At 53.5% G+C, this 21,667-nt stretch overlaps 1 protein-coding gene across 4 annotated transcripts in view; it reads left to right on the top strand.

Moving 5' to 3' along the window:
* Positions 1–8,531, top strand: part of Rab11fip3 (RAB11 family interacting protein 3) — a 61,326-nt gene extending 52,795 nt beyond the window's left edge. For all 4 annotated transcript variants that reach the window (XM_027940745.2, XM_027940746.2, XM_027940742.2 and 1 more), the window contains 7 exons: positions 26–129; positions 3,817–3,957; positions 5,533–5,614; positions 6,295–6,432; positions 6,536–6,691; positions 6,801–6,941; positions 7,008–8,531. In XM_027940745.2, the coding sequence (XP_027796546.1) occupies positions 26–129; positions 3,817–3,957; positions 5,533–5,614; positions 6,295–6,432; positions 6,536–6,691; positions 6,801–6,941; positions 7,008–7,121 (876 nt within the window). In that variant the 3' untranslated portion in view covers positions 7,122–8,531. The remainder of the gene's footprint in view (positions 1–25; positions 130–3,816; positions 3,958–5,532; positions 5,615–6,294; positions 6,433–6,535; positions 6,692–6,800; positions 6,942–7,007) is intronic.
* The last annotated feature ends 13,136 nt before the right edge of the window (positions 8,532–21,667 follow it).

The raw sequence follows: 21,667 nt of genomic DNA, 5'->3' as shown, positions 1-21,667 counted from the left end.
CTCAAGCCATCATTTTGTTATCCAGGTTGTCTTTCTGGAGAGGCGGGTGTCAGAGCTGGAGAAGGACAGTGCTGCAGCCGGAGAGCAGCATGGTCGGCTTCGGCAGGAAAACCTACATCTGGTGCATAGGTGAGTCTTCCTGCAGCCCCCTCTGTTCCCTACCCATACCTTCTCTGCCTCATAAGGTATCCCTGGAGTTGCTGGATGGGCACCTGTGCATAGCTCAAGGGCCATGACTTGCTGGCCTGAAGTTCTGTAGTGATCTGTAGCAGGTGTCCAGGGCCTCGACACACAGGGCATACTAAGATCAAGGGACCTAGGTCGTGATGCTTAGTAGGGAGCAGTTGGAGGTGGAGAGCACAGTTTAAAATCCTAAGGAGGGGCCAGGTATGGTGGCACACTCCTGTAATTCCAGCAGTTCAGGAGGCTGAGGCAGGAGGATTGCAAGTTAAAAGCTTGGAGGATCACAAATTCAGCAACTTTGCAAGGCCCTGTCTCAAAATAAAAAATAAAAAGGACTGGAGATGTTGCTTAATTGTGGAGTTCTCCTGTTTTCAATCTCTAGTACCCCCAAAAAAATCATAAGGAAGGCTGGACACAGTGTTGCATACCTGTAATCCCAGTGATTTGGAAGGCTGAGGCAGGAGTATCACACATTGGAAACTAGCCTCAACAACTTAGTAAAACCCTGTCTCAAAATAAAAAGGGCTAGGGTCATAGCTCAGTGGTAGAGTATTCCTGGGTTCAATTCCCAGTACTGCACAACAACGATAACAAACACCAAAATAGGACCAGGACATGGCTCAACACAGAGCAGAGTAGATGCTTTGCCCACTTGAGGCCCTGGGTTCTATCTCCAGCTCCAAAACAAACCCACAAAGAGATGTATCTTTTCATGGTGGATTTTACCCAGAGCCTTTCTAGGTCAGTTTTCTGGAGAACTTGGAGGCTGGCTCAGGGTCAACCTATAGCCAGTGGGCTGTCAATATGGTGTCACGTTCCTCACGACTAAAACACTCAGGGTCATTCCAGATGAACTTGGCTGCATGAAATAATCACATAAGAGACAGAGATTTTTCTTTGGGGTCCTGTGATGTCTCCTCTGACCTTAAGGGTCTGCAGAAAGAGAGAGAGCACCAGCTGAACCCTTTTATTGAGGAGAAGCCATTCAAATGAAGCAAGGGGTCAGGTTTCAGGGGGTTGATTCTAGCTTTGTGATATCTGATGTTAGCAGGTTGACTGACATCTAGGAAGGCCACACCCAAAGGCAGAGTAAGAGAAGAGGGACACACAAAGGGAGCTTCCATGGAACATTCTATCCCAAACAGGGCAAAGGAGTAGTATTACAAAGGAATAGATGAGTGTAGCTCAATTCCAGGGGTGACCCGCCTATGTCTGAAGACACGCCCTCAACTTCCTGGACCGGGGCAATGTCCAGGTTACCACAAGATGTAGTGACTGGTCAAAGCCTCTCCGCTCCAGGATGGAAGGCACAATTCATTCAGAGTGGCTTGTTCCCCACAACTTAAGATCCCGTTTCTGGAAACTCACTTGAGCTACAGGAAAACTTGGCTTCCCAGAAAGCCATTGGTCTGTGTATGGAGCATTGGTCTGTGTATGGAGCCTGTAGCTCCTTGTCACTGTGCAGCCCACATCCTCTGCAGGCCCTCGCTCACCCTCACACTCACCAAAGGCAGATGTATCTCCCTTTCACAGATAAGAACCTTGAAGCTGAGAGCTCAAATTTGCCAGGGCCTCAAAGATAGCAGGTGGTCTCTGGGACTTGGACACAGTGTGTGCTAGAGGAGGTCAGGGGCCCTGGGTAAGGGCAGGGCCTGCATTGGAAGAGCAGGCCAGGGGCATCTTGCTGGACATAGTTTCCCTCTAGAAGACTGTGGCTGTAGCTGTTGCTCAGTAGCAGGAAAGCAAATGGATGTGACGTACAGCCAGTCAGGATGGGGCAGGAGCCCAAGAGGGTGTCCCGAGAGGCTCTTGTGGGCCCATGGGAGAGGATCTTTGAGCCACCCCATTACCAGGCTGCCAACCACAGCTATACTTGAGCCCCAGGCTAGGACTCTATCCCTCTGAGCCTGTTTCCTCATAAACCACTTGAGCCAAGTGATCATGAGGGAACAGTGGACTCATGTTGTAACCCAGGCCCTCCCTAAGCACAACTCACGCAAGGTAGAAACTCAAAACTGCTGCTGTGGGTTGGGTTGTAGGCTCAGTTGTAGAGTGCTTGCCTAGCATGCATGAGGCACTGGGTTCAATCCCCATCACTACATAAAAATAAACAAAATAAAGGTATTGTGTCCATCTACAACTAAAAATATATATATATTTTAAAAAAAAGACTGCTGCTGTTCAGGAGCACTGAGTCAGGACTTGCCTTCTATCACAGCACAGGTACACGCTGCCAAACAGGCTACACTCTCCTGTGGAGTGCCAGCCAGCACTGCTGCAGAAGGGAATGGGGGCCTCAGGTGTGTGGCCTCTCAGAGGGTACATCCTGAGCCTTCCCTGGAGACCCTTTCTACTTGCCCACCCCCTGAACCAGGGTACCCTCTCACTTCCACCCTGGTAATAGTGAGGCCCCCTTTCTGGTATAAGGCCCCTGCCTCCTGGGGTCTCTGAGTACTCAGACCTGGGAGCATTGTGCCCGTGCAGCTTTTTCTACTCTGTGCCCCTTTCCCCCGCCCTCCCTGCACCTGTGCAGGTTGCCCTTGGTGTTTCACATCCTTCTATGTCTCCAGTGCTCACTGTTTACTCCTTGGCTTCTGGTCCCACTTGTGCTACTTGCTTCTGAGGATGATGATTCCTGGGAGCTGCCTACTCAGGCTGCTGGGAAGCCAAGTTTTCCTGTAGCTCATTTGGCTCCAGAGCTGGCTGACCTGTGCTGGTTTTCAGCCTTTGCCTCTGGACAGTGTGTCTGTCAGCTTCTGGGGACTTCAAGAATTCTCTCCATGTCATCTCTTTCTCATTTCTTTCTCTCAATGATAGTAGTCCTCTTCATTTTCCTAATTTCAGACTTTGTTTTTCTGTGCATTTTTTCCTTTGTATTATCTTCAGGTTTTCTTCCTCAACTCTTCTATTGAGTATAAAACTTTTTTTTCCTGTTTTGATTTTCTTTTTATTCCTTTTCTGAATGGGGCTGGGGATTGAACCCAGGTCCCTCAGCCCTGTTTTTAATTTCTAAGAGTTAGGTTTATCCACTCCTCCTACAGCAGACCTCTGGTTTTTCTTAGAGCATTTGGCCTGAGACTGGCCACCGTGGGACCTGGTTCTCTGTATATTCCAAAGCTTCCTTTGCTATCTTCACTCTCACCCACCAAAGAGGATCAGAGAAGCATGTGACAAGACTAGGGCTATGGGCCTTACTGTGCATGGGCAGGGCCTCTGGTGCTTCCCTAAGATGTCCAACCTGTCCTGCAGGTGGTCATGGAAGGGGCCAGGTCTCAAGACCTGGTCTCCAGATTAGCCCAGAGGCGACTCCTTCTAGCTGTGTCCCCTCTGTGGCCTCTGCACCAGATGTGCCCAGCACCAAGTCCTGGACCTGGCCGAATGTGGTGTGGACCTCACCATGAGCTGACCATGCTGCAGTGAGAACTCATGCTCACCCTGTTGGAGTCTGTGCTCAGCCATTATGTCCATTTGCTGCAGAATGCTGTGGCCCTTGGACTCTGGTGCTTTCTGACCCCTCCCCCAGGCCTCATGTATCAGATCTACAGGGCAAGCAGATGCCAGGGTCAGGACAGTGCCCTGGGAACAGGCACCTGGGAGGTCTGAAAAATACTGTCTCTTCCCCTTTGCATTCAGAGCCAATGCCCTGGAGGAGCAGTTGAAGGAACAGGAGCTCAGAGCCCAGGAGATGGTCCTGGAAGAGGCCCGGAAGCAGAAGGAGCTCCTGTGCAGGATGGAGCGAGAGAAGAGCATTGAAATTGAGAACCTACAGGCCAGGTAGGTGAGGCATCCAGAGCAGAGAAACCCACCAACCTGAAAGGGGAAGGGATCCAGAGAAGTTTAGTTGTAGAGTACAGGGAGCCTGAGAGGAGAACCTTAGAACTCTTCTAAAGCCTCCAACATGCATCCAGAGACTGCAGCATGTTAGCTTCTATAGACCTGTCCCACTCACAGATCCCTGTAACAACACCCCAGCCAGAATCCCAGGAATTTGGGGAAGTCAAGGCAGGGAGATCTCAAGCTCCAGGCTAGCCTGGGCAACAGAGACAAACCTATCTTTTGTTAAAGAAATGGACAGGATTGTTTCTGTGTACACTTGGAATTTACAGTGTCATTACTGGTACATTTACAAATACTGCAGAGGGGAGCCAGCAGGTAACTGACCTGGCACATGCATGCACCCACTGATGGGTGATGTCAGAGGCACACTAGGCCAACTGAAAGATCTCCCAGTGGCCAGAGCTGAGCCACCTGAGCAGCACAGCCGGCAGTCCTGCAGGAGCACAACCCCAGGTGCAGACTGGACGTGCAGCATGGTGCATAGACAATCAGTTGATAAAAACATCTGAGAAGACACAGCCCTCCTTTCAGAGGATTCTAGAGAGTTTCCCTAGACACTCCTTCTTGGAGGTGGTGTGGGTCCCTCCTACTCTGGGCCTCCACTCAGGGACTGGTTCTCTAAAACAGAGTGGGCAGGAAGCAGCAGCCTGGCAGAGGGGACACCCAGCAGCCGTACCTAAACCAAGTGACCCGTGTGAGTGTCAGGAATGGTGTGACAAGACGGGCTCTACATGGTGGTAGGGTCTTGTCTTCCCAAACCCATTGCCCCAGAAAACATCAGACAGAACCAACTTGAGACCCAACGTGAGGGATGTGCCGGGACTGCTACACACTGTCAGGGTCATGAGAAAGCAGGGCAGTCAGGGAGACTCAGACCAGGGGACTAATAAGACATGAGGACTGATGCCATGGGGGTCCTTGGATGGGATTCTGGGCTTTGGTGGGAAATCCATAGCATGTGTGGTTTTGTTGAAAGTATGGCTCAGCTGGGCATGGTGGCACATGCCTGTAATCCCAGCAGCTCAGGAGGCTGAGTTAGGAGGATCCTGAGTTCAAAGCCAGCCTCAGCAACTTAGCAAGGTCTCAAACAACGCCAGCAAGACCCTGTCTTTAAGTAAAATATAAAAAAGGGTTGGGAACATGGCTTTTAGTGGTTAAGGACCCAGGGTTCAACCCTTGGTACCCCCCCCCAAAAAAGGGGAAAGAAAGAATGGCCCAGCTGAGTGTGGGCCATGATGAAGTTACCCCAGGATGAGCAGTGGCAGCAGGAAGGAAAGGGAGCAAGCAGGCCCTTCAGACACTAATTTTGCTTGAAACTTCTCTGTGAACCTAAAGTGTTCCAAACCCAGTATTTAGAAGCATTTGTGGGCTACAGAGAAGCTTCAGCCTTGAGTGTTCGTGTGGGGTCAAGACTGGCCACTGCCCCTAGGAGGATTCCTCCAGATACTGGGCCCTCCCTGCCCTTAGAGGTATATTTTCAGGAGAGTGGTCCAAGCTGTTGTTATGCTCCAGGCTGCAGCAGCTGGACGAGGAGAATGGTGAGCTGCGGTCCTGCACGCCCTGCCTGAAGGCCAACATTGAGCGTCTGGAAGAGGTGAGCCCCCGGTCCGACTGCAGCTGGGGGTCCAGGCCCCACCCTACTCCAGCTGCCCCTCTGCCCTCTGCTCTTGACACCAGCAGGGGAGCCAGGATGTACTGTCAGGGCCTCTAGAGTGGGGAGCTGCTGCCAATTGTGGAGTGACAGCACCTGGCCTGTTCTGTGTGAGGAGCTGCCCTTTTCTGGAAGACACTGGACCTTACCTGGCCTACAGCTCTCCCATGGACTCAGATCCCTGGGGCCCACAGATTCCCAAGGATCTGAGTGAAGGGATGCCCTCCTCCTTAGATATGCAGGCAGAGAGGTGAGACTGTGTCTGTGTCACAGCTCCCCACCTCCCCTCCCCTCCTGTCTTTCCTCCTTGAGTGCCCTCTGGAAAGCTCTGAAACCAGAGGATGTTCCAGGATCACTTGGGCTCTGGCTTGCATGAACCAGAGGTGCCAGGATAGAGCTTCCACAGCCATGATTTAGGTCCCATCTATACAAAGGTCCTTCTCACCCTGCCTCTTGAGAAGTTGCCATTGTGGCCTGTGTGTGCCTTGGCCCTAAGGTAGGGCAGCCTTGAAGGCTTAGGCACAGCTCTGCAGAAATTGATCCTAGGGCCACTATGCTGGGGTGGATTGGGAGCGGGTCTGGGGTGAGCTCTTCATGCACATGAATGATGCCTGTTTTCATAGGAGAAGCAGAAGTTGCTGGATGAGATCGAAGGGTTGACGCTGCGGCTCAGTGAAGAGCAGGAGAGCAAGAGGAAGATGGGGGACAGGCTGAGCCATGAGCGGCACCAGTTCCAGAGAGACAAGGAGGCAACCCAGGAGGTGAACAGAGCCACTGTCCCTTTCCCCACCTGCCCTGTCACATGTGGTGTGCTTCCCATGCATGGCTTTCAGCTGCTAACCGGTGCCCACGATTGCCTTACAGCTGATAGAGGACCTGCGCAAGCAGCTGGAGCACCTGCAGCTCCTTAGGCTGGAGGCTGAGCAGAGACGGGGCCGCAGTAGCAGCCTGGGCCTGCAGGAGTACAACAGCCGCACCAGGGAGAGCGAGCTGGAACAGGAGGTCCGCAGGCTCAAGCAGGTATGGCTTGGACTCCCGTCCACCCTGCCTGGAAGCTTTTGGAAGGCTGCTGTCTTAGCCCAGCCCCCCGCAGGGGCCAGGGCCCCATGTGACACTGCTGTGTCCCCAGGATAACCGCAACCTGAAGGAGCAGAACGAGGAGCTCAACGGGCAGATCATCACCCTCAGCATCCAGGGCGCCCGGAGCCTCTTTTCCACAGCCTTCTCTGAGTCCCTTGCGGCAGAGATCAGCTCGGTGTCCCGTGACGAGGTAAGGGCCCTGCCTACCCGTGCCCATGGTCTGCACGTCCCATGCTGACTTGTGCTCTCCCCACAGCTCATGGAGGCTGTCCAGAGGCAAGAGGAGATCAACCTCCGCCTGCAGGACTACATCGACAGGATCATCGTGGCCATCATGGAGACCAACCCGTCCATCTTGGAGGTCAAGTAGTCCCTCCAAGACCAGCCTGGCTGCTCAGTCCTCCACCAGCACCCAGAGAGCCCCTCGCACCTTGAGGAGCTACGCCCAGGCAGTGGGGCTGCAGAGGGTGCACAGCAGTACCGAGGAGGGAGAAGAAGAGCCCCCAGCCTGTAGTCCACAGTGGACAGGGAGGGGGCAGGGCCTCTCAGTCTCTGTGCAGTGTCATGGCAGTCTCAGGCTGGGACAAGTCCCTCTGACTCCCTCATGACAGACCCCTCTTCCCACCAGGGCTATGACAGCCACACAAGCGCCCTGACACATCCAATCCTGGTTGCTCCAGATGGACCCCCTGTAGGGGACATGGTGGTGTGGGAAGGACAGGTGGGTGAGGCTGACACGTGCAGGGTCTGGCTATGAGCCACAGGCCCCTAGTGCTCTCCTCCCCAACTGCTCAGGACATCACCCAGCCAAATGCCACCTCGATCCAGCTTTAGGCCCAAGGGCCTCCAAGCTGTGCAGCCATCCCATGGCCTGACCCTTGCTACAGTAGCCCTCAGGGACTCTTGACTCTTATGCCAGGACTGGAGCAGGAGCCCACTGAGACTCTTTGCTCTGAAGTCAGGACTTGGGATCCTGACTCTGGAACTCATTGCGTGGATGGTGAACAGTGCTGTCCTGACTCCCAGGTGCAGGGGCCACTTCTCTGGGTGTGGCCTGCCTTGGCCTCCTGGAGCAGTCCTCCCTAGGCGGACTGCCATCGCCTTGGGTGAAGTCAGATTTTTTGGGCCCCGGTCCAGGATCTGAAACCTCATGGCTCTGACTTAAAATCGCTGTTCTTCCTGAGGGTGCAGGAGGGCAGGCTAGCAGGCTTTCCCAGGACTTGAGCAGTGGCTCCTTGCAAGCTGCTGGCCCATAGCCTGTGGGAGTGAGTGCGTGCCTTGTGCACCTGCAGCCCTGCGTCTCCACGTGGCCCTCCACACTAGAGCTTGTGTGGCCCCGTGTTGTACAGTTTTGGGGAAAGCCTCGGGTGTAAATCAATGTAAACTTGGAGGAGAGATTTTTCTATCATGTAGAGTAGGTATTTTTTATAGATTGAAGGTTGATCAATTTTTTAATACTTTACAGAGAGAAAACTATCTGTGTATACACATAAAATATATATATATATATATATATATGTATGTATAATATATAAGTACTGGAGCCTGCCTCTCTGTGCCCAGGTCCTAGCCCTGACATGACTATGGCCTGTCCTGCTGGCCCCCAGCAGTGCTGGGGCTGCAGACACGCTTCCAGGAGATACACCAACCAACCTGCACGCTGCTTCTGTTCCCCAGAGAAATGGCTCTTCCTGCCAGGAAGCAGGAGGGTGGGAGACCAGGAGGGTCTTGCCCGATTTGTCAAGCCACCACAGATTAAAGCTGTTACCATACACACAAACTCTGTCCTCCAGCAGGTGGTGGGCTGGGGTGTCCCTGGGCCAGGCCCTGACTTCCCCCAGGTGTCTGGGGACATTGGTCAGACCTCACAAAATCTTGACTCTGCAGCTTGGCCAAGCCTTTCCCCTTACCTAATGCTCCAGGACAGCATGGCCTCCAGGCTGGGCCACCCCCAGGACTCAGCCACTGTGGGTAGGGTCTGGATCTTTAACTCACCCTAGAAAAGTGCCCTGCCTCAGGGGCGGGTGTGGTAAGACAGGCCCCAGGCTATTTTCTCCAGGTAAGATGTGGCCTGAGTGCATCCCAAGCCTCCCCTAAGGCCACACTAGGCCTCTTCAACCCCTAGGCAGGTGAAGGCCCCAGCATATTCCTTATTATTCCAAAGAAGGAATTTGGAGGGCTCCACAGAGAGGATTTGGACATTTTTTTTTTAAAGAGAGAGAATTTTTTCAATATTTATTTTTCAGTTTTCGGTGGACACAACATCTTTGTTTAATTTTTATGTGGTGCTGAGGATAGAACCCAGCGCCCCGCGCATGCCAGGCAAGCGTGTTACCGCTTGAGCCATATCCCCAGCCCCGGGTTTGGACATTTTTATTATTCATATGCTTATAAACAGGGAACCATCTAAGTGTGGGTTTCTGCAGATGCTTTATGCACACGTGACCATCTTCACAACTATGGTCAATCTGCTTCAGTCCCTACCTGAAGACTGGGAAAGAGGGAAGGGACCTATTCCTTGCTCTCCCCATGGTTCCTGCAACTTCTTAGTTCCTCTCCAGGAACAAGCCTTCTAGGCACAGACTGGTATCACACCCCACTGAATTGCAAGTCTCATAGTGTCCCTATCCCTGAGATGCAGCCTGTCAGGGATCAACAAAGGGTAGGGCCATACCAGGTGGTGAGAGGAACACCCCAAGGCAAAGAACATTGAAGGTTGTGGCCCCAGGATAGACACCAAGAGTTCTGAGAATAAGTGCTATGTCTGATTGGAAGGCAGTCATGTCTGATATCCCCTTGAAACACCTACCCAACCTAGGTGTCCCTGGAGCAGCAAATGGCACAGCTGCAAATCTCTACCACCCTCACACTGACCTGCCTACTTGCCCACTGGTCAGACACAGATGGAGAAACTGAGGCTCAGAGAGGCTGAGGACTGATTTGTAATTACTACCCCAAGAATGTTAAAATTCTTGAGTTATCTTAAGCATTATAAGAATTTATCTTTTTTTTTTCTTCTTCTTTTGGGTCAAACTCAGGCCTAATACATGCAAGGCAAGCCCTCAACCACTAATCTACATGCCCCACTGGGTTCTGCTGACTGCTCAGCTTCCACTCTTCCCAGAGCTGGTAACTTAAAGGGATATAACCTGGCCTGCAATGGGGCTTTGTCCTCAGTGGGTAGAGTGAACAGGAGGGCTCCAAGTACCAGAGCCTCTGGCCCAGGACTCCTGGGTAGAACTGAAATAGAAATTTGGGATCATGGACACATCAGAGGCTGAGTTTCTGCCTGCAGGGGTATGGTCTGCCCTCCCATCTATCTGGGCTGCCCATGGGATCTGCCTGATAAAGCAGGGCCCCAATCTACCTGAAAGCTAGGAGCAGGAGCCTCTCCACCATGGGCTGGCAGCTTCTTAGTTCCATGTCCACAGTCCAGTTGGCCCCACCAAGAGTCACTGGGATTGCTGTGCTGGCCCTCTGGAGTGTCCAGCTCAAAGAAGACAAACACTCGCTTGGAACATGGTGGGGAAGGTGGGTATAAGAGCCATTGTTAAATGAGGTTCCCAGAGACCGCTGCTGAGAAGGGCCTGCAGGTGGGCAGGAGCAGGCCCAGGTCCACTGGGAGCTCACCTGAAGCATGTTCCTGGAGGAGAGAAGGCCTTCAGTCCTTTAGGAGACCCCAGCATGTCCTCCAAGGATTGGGGCCACTCCTTCCCCGCAACTGTGCAGTGGCCTGGTCAGGATATCTCTGGTCAGCTCTTAATGCTGCACAGAGCCCCTGCTTGAGTCTTTCAAGTCTTGGTCCATTCTCTTTGGAAAAGCAGAGGCAAGGCTCAGGCTCAGCAGGTTTGAGTGACTGGTTAGGTCCTTCCACTTGCCGAAGGCCCACAGGGCAGGGATTGGCCAGGGCCAAGAACTCTGTTCTCTTTACGTGAGGTTTTATTCTTTGACACAGTTGTGTGGCCTGCGAAGTGGGTAGTCATGATAGGACAAATATGAGCTTGGGACCAGAATCTCTCATGCCCTCACATCAGGCTCACAGAGTGCCCACCCCAAGAACTTCGATTCTGATGGCCTCTGGGTCTCACTACTGCTGACCCCAGAAGCCTGCACATATTGGGCCCCATGCTAATCTGGGGAAGATACTGGCTGCTTCCGCAGATAGCCGCCTCCAGTCCTCCTCCAGCTGTCTTGTGGCAGCAGCTCAGGTCTGTCCCCTTTTCTAAGTTGTCCTCAGGCCAGGACTTCACTAGCACAGAGCAGAGTCAACTTGATGAGGCAGTGCCTCAGAACACTCAGGATGAATGCAGATGACCAGAGATGCGCCCTGTTCTGTCCCTCCTTGCACAGCCAACATCTTAACAGTATCAAGACTGCTCCTCATGCGCTTTCTCCCATGTGAGGACAGTCCTTGTGCCTGTCCTCCCCTCACCTCCACAGTCTGGCTCAGGAAACCATACAGTGAGCTAACAGGAACCTCAACCATCAGGCATTCCTTCAGCTGCTTCTCTGGCTAGGAGGCCACAAGACACATACTACTCTGCAGGCTGGGCCACTAGCCTCTGGCCAGGGAGCTACCCAGGTGGTACCCAACAGGCTGGGGAGGGAAAGGGCCCACAGCCACTGAGAGCCCACCCACAACTCCATCTTCTCACATAGAAGCCAAGAGCCTGCCCAAGTCACATGAGAGTATCCATTAGTGCCCCTTAGTTCCCTGACCAGGCAGCCTGTTGGCCTGGAGTGGGTGTATCTCCTACCTCAGGGTGCCCTGGTGTGGACTGCCTAACCCTCAGCCTGGGGCTGATTGATTCCAAATAGACGGAGGTGACCTCCTTATCACAAGCATCACAGAACAGATAAATCTGTCACCTCAAAGCACTCAGGAGGCTAGAGTCTATCCTGACTGCCAAAAGCACCATCCTCCCCATCAGGACAGGTATCCCAGAGAAGTATCTGGAGAGTCTGATGGCGCAACTTTGGCTCACTGGCTCTCCTGAAGTATGAATATCCTCCCAGGAGCATGATCTTGTACCTACAGGTCCTACTGTGATGGGTTCAGACTTTATGGAGCAAACTTCACTCTCTCACTGGTAAAACACCGTCATCCTGCTACAAAAATGGACCACAAGCAGCAGCTCTCCCGAGGTCCAGGTAGGCCATCCTTCTGGTCTCCCTCTTCTGCAAGGTCCCTGGCAGGCTCAGATACCTTCAGCTACACTTGCTGGCTGCAGCTTCTGCTCCCTGCCTCCTTCACAGCTATCCGGCTGCAGAGAACAAAGGGCCAAGCCGCCTGGAACTCGCCCGAGCCCGACCCCCAACCCCCGCTCCGCAGCAGCGGACCCCCGACCCAAGCTCCGCAGCAGCCGACCCCCACTAGGGCGGAGCAGGTCTCTGACTCACAAAGGACCCCAGACCCCGGGTCCTCAGGGCCGAAACACGTCTGCAGGGCGCGCGGGCGGAGCTCCCGGCCTGCCTCGCGCGCCGCGCGGCCCTCTGGGAGCCCGGCCCGGCGCGCTCGTGGCGTCGCGTGCGCCCTGACGCACGTCGCCGTGGGCGCCACGCTCGGAGGCGGTGCAGGGCAGCTGGCGGGAGGGCTGGCGCTCCGCGGCTGAGGCGCGCGAGGCCGGCGGGGCGGCGCAGCCGGCGGCGACGGCGCGCGTGCCTCTCGGGGGAGCCGGGGGGCCCCGCGCCGCCCGGCCGCGGCCGCGGAGGAGGCGCCGCCGGCGCGCGGAGGTGAGTCCACGGGCGGCCGGTCGCGCGGGGCCTGGCGGCGCGGGTCGCTCGTGGGGCCCGCGGTGGCGGCCTCGGCGCCGGCCCGTCCTTGAGTGCCCTCTTCTCCCGGCCAGACACGAGGACGCCGCGCGGGGTTCCGGCCATTGGCACTCCGGAGCGGCCGCTGGAGCGCCCGCGGCCACCCGCGCCGCCGCCTCCCTGTTCCCCGCGGGCCTTTGGCGATGGCGGGGCGTTTAGAGAGTCCCCGGAACCTGCTCTGGGCCTGACAGGGAGGCCCGGCGTGCGGCCGGGTGACCCTGGCCGACCGCAGGTAACAGGACCCGGAAGCAGCCGGGAGGCCAGGAACCCGAGACCAGGCCTGGGTGATCCCTGGTTGCCTGCGGGCCTGCACTCCTCCCGGGAGCTCCCCTCTGCCCTGGGCTGAAGGCTGCGGAAGTGAGTCACCGGTGTGGAGCGTGCTGACGGCCAGGGGTAATCCTGCCTGTCCAGCTTTAGTGACTTTCTAAATGCAAAGAGTGGCAAGAGCATGTGTTTCCCTGGCCCGGCGCGGACAGGGGCAGCCAGGGCTCCGTAGCTTAGCAAGGCAGGTGGGTCTTAAAGGAAGCCTGGTTCTGGCCCCTGACCCTACACCTGTGTGAAAGCTTCAGCCTTTCTACCGGGGAACCTGAGGCCCCTCTGCCGCTCCACAAAGGGAAGACAGGCTTTGCCTGGTGTTGATGATGGTGGAAGCTCCTGCGTGTCAGACCCTGCCTACACCAACCTCCCCCTGGCTTCTTCCCAGGCAGTGGGACAGCACTCTGGTAACTCCCATCTTAACAGGTGGGAAACAGGCTGAGGGATAGCACTTGCTGCCAGGAGAAGGGTGGAGAGAACTGAAGCTCCAGGTCTCTGACTCACAAAGGCTACTTTTCAACCTCCTTGTTTCAGGCCAGCCAGGGTTCTGCTGGCCTGAAAACCTCCAGAAACTACATGCAGTTCATGAGCTGGTTTGTGAAGAGCCTGAAGGAAGGCTTTCATCCTCATGGCCATTCAGACAGAGCAGCCCCAGGTACAGCCCTTAAGCTCTCAGTGTGATGTCTCTGCTCACTGCACCAGGTAGGGACAGATACTGAGAAGGCAAATGATATTAAGTGGAAACAATTTGGGCTCTTTGAGAAACACACCTACAGAAATGCAGGCATGCTGGTGACTAGCCACTTCACTCTCATTCTGACCTTGTGGGCCATCCTGAACTGTGAGGCACAGCTGTGGGATTGATCCATCTCTTCATCACACATGCAGGCTCTGAACTCTGCCCTGGGTCCTTGGAAGGGGGCTCTCTGGTTCTTTTGCTGGTTTGCTGTAGCTCTGTAGGACCTTCTAGTACCCTTTCCACACCCACTAGAGCACTTGGTACCGTGGGTGCATCCTGAGGTGCCATGTGGTGTTCTCTTTCCCCACCCTACTTCCTCACTCCCTCTCACCTAAAGCCTAACTCATCTCTAACTTCTCAGCAAGGACACAGGCTCTACCACTGTGTCTTGATCTGCAGAGCCATTTTTAACCCATGCCCTGTCCTGCCAAGAGAGCGCAGAAGGTCTTTGTCAGGCTCCAGTGTTGTACTGGCTCTCTGTACAGGGTTCTGCTGGCAGCATTCCTGTTTCACACATCTCCCCTTCTGGGTGCAAACTAAAAGAGGGTGGGTCCTATTTCTGTCTCTCAGTAGGCCCCATGCCCAGCTCTGTCCAGCCCTGCACTGAACAGGTGGCCAGTAAGCATCCTCAGTCAGCTGTTCACACAGCAGCTCTGGGTCAGTTGGGTTCTGAAGCCTAGGGTGGGGGTAGGGGTTGTTCCTGTAACATTGTAGCCTCTTTGGAAATGGGGAAGGGGTGGCATCATATGACCACAGCTTGTTTCTGAGTCTAAGGAATCTACTTGCGGGCTTGTGACTCTTTCGTGTCACTGGAAGGTGCCAGAGAAGGCTGTGGGTAGACTAGGCTGGGCTTGGAGACCTATTTAGTCACAGTCTTGTCACTCCATGGGCCTCTCTGCATGGTGCCATCAGGACAGGGCCTGCTGCCAGGCCCATGTAGTATAGGGAATGAGAGCTGTGGGAGGACAGAGAGGCACCCTAGCCTGGTGCAAAGACCAGAAGGGCCATATAGCCCTGGGCAGTCCTCCTGTCCCTTTGCATTTTGCTGCATGGTTGTCCAATGATGTGGCTATCCCTCCTACAAGGCTCACCAGGCATTGAGGCAGGCTTGCTCAAGTCTGTGTGTTCTAAGACCACGTGGGACATGTGCCTTGGGCTCTCTGCTCCCGTCCAGGCAAACAGACACACTGTCATGGTTTTACTGCCCCTACCTCCAATTCCATGGTGGTCAGGCTGGAGGACCTGCCTGGACAAAGCTTCAGGATATTAGGGGGAAAACAGGTTGATAACTGCTCTTTGAAAATGTCATCATAGCTACGCTCATTGTGGACAGGCCTTGCAGCTTCTGGCTACTCTGGGAAAGCAATGTGCTTCACTGCAGAGGGAACCTCTTCCACTTTTCTTGAAAAAGTTACCCTTTGGAATTAATGACTCAGGCAGGTTGAATCTCTTGGACCTTCTGCTCTTTGTCCAATCCTACCCCCATCCCCTTTTAATGGGAATGACAGCAAATTCTGGAGCTATTTGGAATCTCTGCCTTTCTGGAGAGGTGGTTATGGAGAAGCCAGAACTTACTGGGCAAGAAAGTGCCAAGAGATCTGCTGTGGAACAGGATTCTGTATTCCCACAGTTCCCTGTCTGCTTCTCTTTGGGGCCAGTGGAGGACTTGGGTGCCCCTGGAATTTCTGTTCTGCTACCAGTAGGGTCACTAGACCACCCAGGCCAGGGTTTTCCTTCTACCATTGACAAGAAAGAAATATGAAAGTGCCAAAAAACAAGAGTGCAGCCAGGTATGGTGGCACATGCATTTAATCCCAGCTGCTCCAGAGGCTGAGGCAGTTGAGACCAGCCTTAGCAACCTAAGAATCTGTCTCAAAAAGGGCTGGCTCACATGTTTTAAGTCCATTGTTCAATCCCCAGCACCATATACACATAAACCAAGTGCTTGTCTTGTATATTTTTTTCTGTTGAAAATAGTATTCCACATTAAACAATATTGAACTTGTGAACTAAAATCCTAAGTATGTGCTTGTTTCCCTGACAATACCGTTTTGAAGAGCATAATGTTTTTCACAATGCATAAATAAGGCGTCTCTTAAGACACATAAAGACATGCAGTATCACCCCCTGTCCCTGCCTAGGATGCAGCAGTATGAGTATGTAGATGACCCTCCAGATTCCTGTCCTGAGCTGCTCAGGAAACCCATCTCTTCTTCTCATACTGAAGAAGGCCAGCGTTCTCAGTCCAGCCCCCAGGGTCTCCTGGGCAAGTGGGGAGTCCCAGAGCTAATCTGAAGAGGCCCACAGCTAGAGCCCCAGTGCTATATTGTGTCTCATGGACCATGCAGTGTTAAGTCCTGATTTTCTTCCTGAGCTAGTGGCTGAACTTTTAAAATTGGACATACTTGGAGAAATCTGGAACTTAAAAGAGAGCTGCCCTGTAGCACATGATGGGAAAGCTTCAGCTTGGGAGGATGAGGGGACAGGGCATGCTTCTTCCCAAGTTTGTTGGCAGAAAGTGCTCCTACTTTTATTTCAGTAGGTGAATTTCACTCTCAGAACCTCCGTGGTTCATTCTCTGAGGTGGACAGCATCCTTCCTGCTCTAGTGAATGGTGGTATCCACTGTCCCTTGTTCACATGACAGGGCAAGATCTGAGCTGGTGCAGGAGACTGCAGAGTACCCAAGGAAGGATAGGGTAGTGAGTGCCATGACAGTGGTCCCTCCATGGTGATCAGGTGTTGAGAAGAACAGAACTGGGATTGTTGTTGCCCAGAGCCCTGCTGCCACCTGTGCACCTTTTCCTGGCAGCCCAAGTTCCCGTCCCAACTGGTGCTGGTCTATGGTGCTGCTCTGCCCCTGGATTCTTGCCCAAGGTCTTTCCTTGTAGCAGTGCCAGGCTGAGGGAAGTCAAGACAGGATCTTGAACAGTCTCCTCTGCCATTCTGGCTGGTCTAGAATTGACCACAGGCCTTTAGAACTAGATTAGACAGGTCAGGGTCCTCAAATCAGGGCAATGAAAAGCCAGCTACACCATGCTGCCCCAGGTCCCTGGTCTACTTCAGTTGTGGGACAGGTGGAGTTCCTAACAGGAAAGGGCCCTCATCCATGTGTGCTGTGGTAGGACAGTGAAACCCTCCAAGTGGTTCTGGGCCCTAATGGGGGGTAGGGCCTGGGCCACATGGGCAGTCAGGACCATTTCCAGGAGTCTGGCCTGTGCAAATAAACTCAAAGACTGTATGGCACTCCCAGGCCAGAGTCCAGACACTTCTGGAGGAGTGTACTGACCTCAGGGCAGAATCCAGCAGGAACTTGGTGTCTTTGGATTCAGCTCCCAAGTTCTGTGGTTTGTTTATGGAATTGTTTGGGCTATAAAACTGTGGAACAGCGGGGTTGGGGTGCTGTGAGGACCCCTTTCTATGGCTGGTACCTTGGACCCTTCATTGGTTTCCTGGCTCCAGAACCCCTCCAGACCTACTGCTGTGCCCTGACAGATTCTGGTTCTCTCCACCTTTTGGGAACCTCCCTTAGGAAAACCATGCTTCCAAGACTGGCGCCATGGTCTTGTCATTCCAAGACACCATAAGGGCAGACCTGGTGGGACCTTGCTCTCCTGGATGTCCTCCTGTTATCTGGGGGTGTCTCCCTGTGCCCTGCCCTTGGCCCCAGATGGAACTCCCTCTGTGTACCCAATAGAGATGCCGGAGCAGAACTGGTGTGGAGCATGTGCATGCCCCAAACCCTGACACAGCTTCCCCTTGTCCTCCAGCCCTGAGGGGCCTGGCCAGGGAGCTGCTGACATCCCTGGGGAGTGACCTCTCCACTTGTCCCCAGGGAATGCCAACCTGCCAGTTTGGGGGGGGGCAGAGGTCACAGTTGAGTCCTCCCCTGGGGTGGGTCCTGGCCTGGTTTCTTATAGGGATGAGAGGGAAGGTTCACTCCCAGTCCTTGGTCCTTCTGCCTTACAAGGCAAAGGCTTTGTTTCCTCTCACAGTTTCTGTAGTTGGCATTGGTTCCAGTTGTCCCTGAGCTGTGGGAAACAGCTCAGAACATCATCCCAGGCAGCAGCTCACTTTTGGTGTCACATCTGACTTGGGGTCCTCCTGGTTAGGTGAGTGCAATTCTGGGGTATAGTGCATGGTAATAGGTGTCAGGCTGGGCTGGGACTGCCACTCTTCCTGCTGTCCCACACATCCTGTTCCAGGTAGGGGTGTTACTGGAGCTGCTGCAGTTAAAACAGTGGCGAGATGGCCTTTTGTAAGATTTAGGAAACAGGGTCCTGTCCTGCTCAACTTGTGCTTCTCTCTGCTCTCCCCTGGCAGCGTGTATCACAGATTAGCAGGACAGGACAGGCACTGGGGACCCTTTGCCTGCACATACATCAGGAGCACAGGATAGGGTGGGCACCTTCCTGGCCTTTGCTGGGTATACCATCCCTAGGTTGTTCTGGGAGTGAGGTATTCCAGCTTTGGGGAGCAGTTCCAGGCAGAAGGTGATATCACTCTACTCTGGCTACTGCAGTGTGGGCCCTGGGCCTGGGGCAAAGGGCAAGTAGCACCAGGGTAATTAGTACCTTGTCCTTTCAGGGCACTGGTGACCTCACTTCCATGCTTCCCTGAGACCAGATATAGGCTGCTGCCCCATTTAAAACCAGGGCAGTGGTTCCCAAAAGAAAGCCCTGAAGGAACTGGCTGGGGCTGTCCCAGGGTTAGGCTGATGCAGGACCCAGGCTGTGCTGATGCAGGGAGTCTACCAGGCCTTGAGACCGAACATCTCTTCCTCACCACACCCTTCCTTTCCCACTGAGGCCCGGAGGCTTGCATATCTTCGTACTCTGACTTTTGAAAAGTGTTTAAGTCACACAGCAATGAGAAAGTGAGCCACCCTGCAGGGGCCTCTGAGCATCAGTGGTTGCCATGACCAAGTACCTAAAAGAGTCTGGCACACAGCAAAGGCCACTGGTGTCTGCTGAGCACCTGAACACATGATAGGCCAAGCACAGAGGGCACTTGCCAGAGCATCAACCTTTGCCCAGGGTTCTTCAGGAGTGGATGGCCCTGGGAAAGGCAACTGAGGCCTGTCATATGGGGAGGGACTGTGTTCTGCTCTGTGTGAGGCCCTCACCCTCCTGTTACATCTAGAGAGACAGAGTGGGCAGCACTACTTTGTAAAATATCCCACTCTATCCCCAGATTATTTAGTCATGGAGCTGTGATGGGAGTCTGGGCACTCCTTGAGGTCTGCCTCATAAATGATGCGTATCTGCTGGTGTGTCCCAGTCCCTTTGCCTAAAAAGTGTCATCCACAGTGTCCTTGGGCAAGTGGGATGGGACTACCGGGGTGACCACCACCTTTTTAGAAGGCTGGCCAGAGCCAGAGGAATGACAGCTCAGGCAGGGCTCCTTGAGCTCCCTATGCCTATGGAGGCCCTGAGTACAGTTCTTAACCTCCCTAAAGGAGGACTTTTGGAGCAATTGCACAGCTGTCCACACATGGGGTTACCCACCAAAGGTGACATGAACAGGATTGGGACTAAAAGCTGTGTCCCAGGAAGCAAACAGAGGGTGGGGTTGGGTTTTGTTTTGTTCTATGATACTGGGAATTGAACCCAGGAATCTCACCCAAGCTAGGCAAGCTCTCTACCACTGAGCTACAGCTCCAGCCTTTTTTATTTTATCTAGGATACAGACTTTAGCCAAGTTGGCCAAGCTGGCCTTGAACTTGCAGTCCTCCTGCCTCAGTCCCCTGAATGACTGGGGTCAGCCAGGACAGAGTCTTCATCACTTTTCCCTGCCATTTCTCTGTTCCTTTGCTTTTTTTTTGGTACTGGGGATCAAGCCCAGGGGTACTCTACCTCTCTCTTCTTTTTTTTTTTTTTTTTTTTTTTTTTTTTTTTTAAGTTGGGGATTAAACCCAGGAGCACTTAACTACTGGCCCACATCACCAGCCCTTTTTATTTTTTATTTTGAGACACTATTGCTACGTTGCTGAGTCTGGCTTTGAACTTGTGATCCTCTTGCCTCAGCCTTCTGAGCTTCTGGGATTACAGGTGTGGGGCACTCTACCTCTGAGCTATATCCCTTGGTCCTTTTTATTTTGAGACAGGGTCTTGATAAGTTGCTGAGGCTGGCCTTGAATTTTTGGTCCTCCTACTTCAACCTCCCAAGTTGCTGGGATTACAGACATGTGCCTTTTTTTTTCCTTTTCTTCTGAGCACTCAGCAAGAAGGGACTATGTTGTCCCTGTCCTCCAGGAAAGATCCCCACATGCCCCTGCCAACACGCCTCCTTGCCTGACCACTGGGAAATTTCCCCAGACTGGATCCTGTTCTGGGAGGGTGTCCTCTGAGCTCAGGGGAGAGAGATGTTCAGGACAGAGTGCTCCCCTGTACTGGTGGACACCATCTTTGCCCCAGGCCTGCTAAGAGACCAGTAGGGAATAGGTGGGGCCTTGCAGGAGTTTGTGCTTCTAGCAGCACACATGGCACCCTCAAGGGCAGTGTATATGGTGCCTCTCAAGGCAAGCAGGTGGCCTCTGAGGTGCACAATTCCTACATTCACAAGTGAGTATGGGCAAGGCCCGCTGTTGGAACACACCAGTTCAGGACCTGGCTGTGAGTAGTTTCTTCCACTGGATGTGGCTTCCACTCACCATCAGCTCAGGGCTTGACTGCAAGAGGGAAGCCAGAAATGCCAGAGCCATTCCCCATGGAGGCTCCTATAAGGAGGAGCTCTTTGTTCCTTTTCTGTTCCGTGCTGCTCTGCCACTGATGCATAACCTCAAGAGAAGCAGGAGTGCTTGCTAATGTGGGACTGACACTGGGTTACTGGCTGGACTTCCCCTGGCAGTGGCAGCCCCGGGAACTGGCAGGCTGAATTTGATCCTCAAAATTGACCCACAGGCTCACCGCTATGCTTGCTTACTACCCCTTCAGAAGCCACCAGCACACATGGGCCTTGAGTCCCATGAGGTGGCATGTCCACATTAAGAAAAGCTGAACGATAACAGTCCAGAGAGCTTGAGAAAGAGAACTCAGGATCTCAGTGATGCCCTGTAAGATGATTTTATGCTGTCAAGACAGCATCCTAGGGCTCGTGTTGTGGCTCAGTGGTAGAGCACTTGCCTAGCATGTGTGAGACACTGAGTTCGATCCTCAGCACCATATTAAAAATAAAGGCATTATGTCCATCTATAATTACTAAAAATATTTTTAACAAAAAAGCATCCTAGATATGTGGAGCTGGAGTTCTTGCTACCCAAGGGTGGCTTGTAGGGCATCGGAACCTGTGCAGCTTTGCTCTGGCCTGGGCTGCCCAGGCCTTCCTTAGGGAATAGACAGGAAACACTGGATTTGGGGGCCACATGATCTCTGAAAGCACAGGTGACACCTAAATAAATGAGCTGGCCTCTACCAGTATGACTATTTGGGGACATTGAAGTTTGAATTTCACATAATTTTCACCTCCCACAAAGTGTTGTTTTCTTTTTTGATTTTTCCAGCCAGTTAAAAATGTCATCATTGTTCTGCTGGCAGGCTGGATTTGACCCTCAAGCCATGGTCTGCAGCCCTGTTCTGCACCAGTGTGCTCAGTGCCTGGTTTGCCCCGGGGGAGAGGCCTGAGCAGCCACAGGACTTGCTAGCGCCCACCCCATCCACCTCCCCAGCCCCTTGGGAAAAACAGCCCCTCACGCTCTGAGGGAGATGGCGGTCAGGCGGACATTATTGCTGCACAGGGAACTCAACTGGCTCTGATTGAAGCCCTGTGGCTTGGGGGTGTCTGGGAGGGGCTAAGCCCAGTGCTGAGAGTCCTCCCTGCCATCATTCTGACTCAAAGGCACCATGCAGCCCATCTGCCTACCACACAGGAGCAGCTACCAGGGCCACCCCAGGCTACCCGTGCACCAAGGATACTTAATGTAGCACCTTGTTTTGGTAAACCATCTTCCCCCAATTGCACCCTGACCAGATTTAGTGTCCCTAGGACTTATGCAGAAGCCAGAGAAAGGACTGATGTCATATAACATCAGGTACAGGGGTGGGGACCACTGTG

This window comes from Marmota flaviventris, chromosome 19 (genome assembly GCF_047511675.1).
Source record: "Marmota flaviventris isolate mMarFla1 chromosome 19, mMarFla1.hap1, whole genome shotgun sequence".
NCBI lineage: Eukaryota > Metazoa > Chordata > Mammalia > Rodentia > Sciuridae > Marmota > Marmota flaviventris.
The sequence above is the reverse complement of the archived record's forward strand: the minus strand, read 5'-3'. Positions and strand labels throughout refer to the sequence as shown.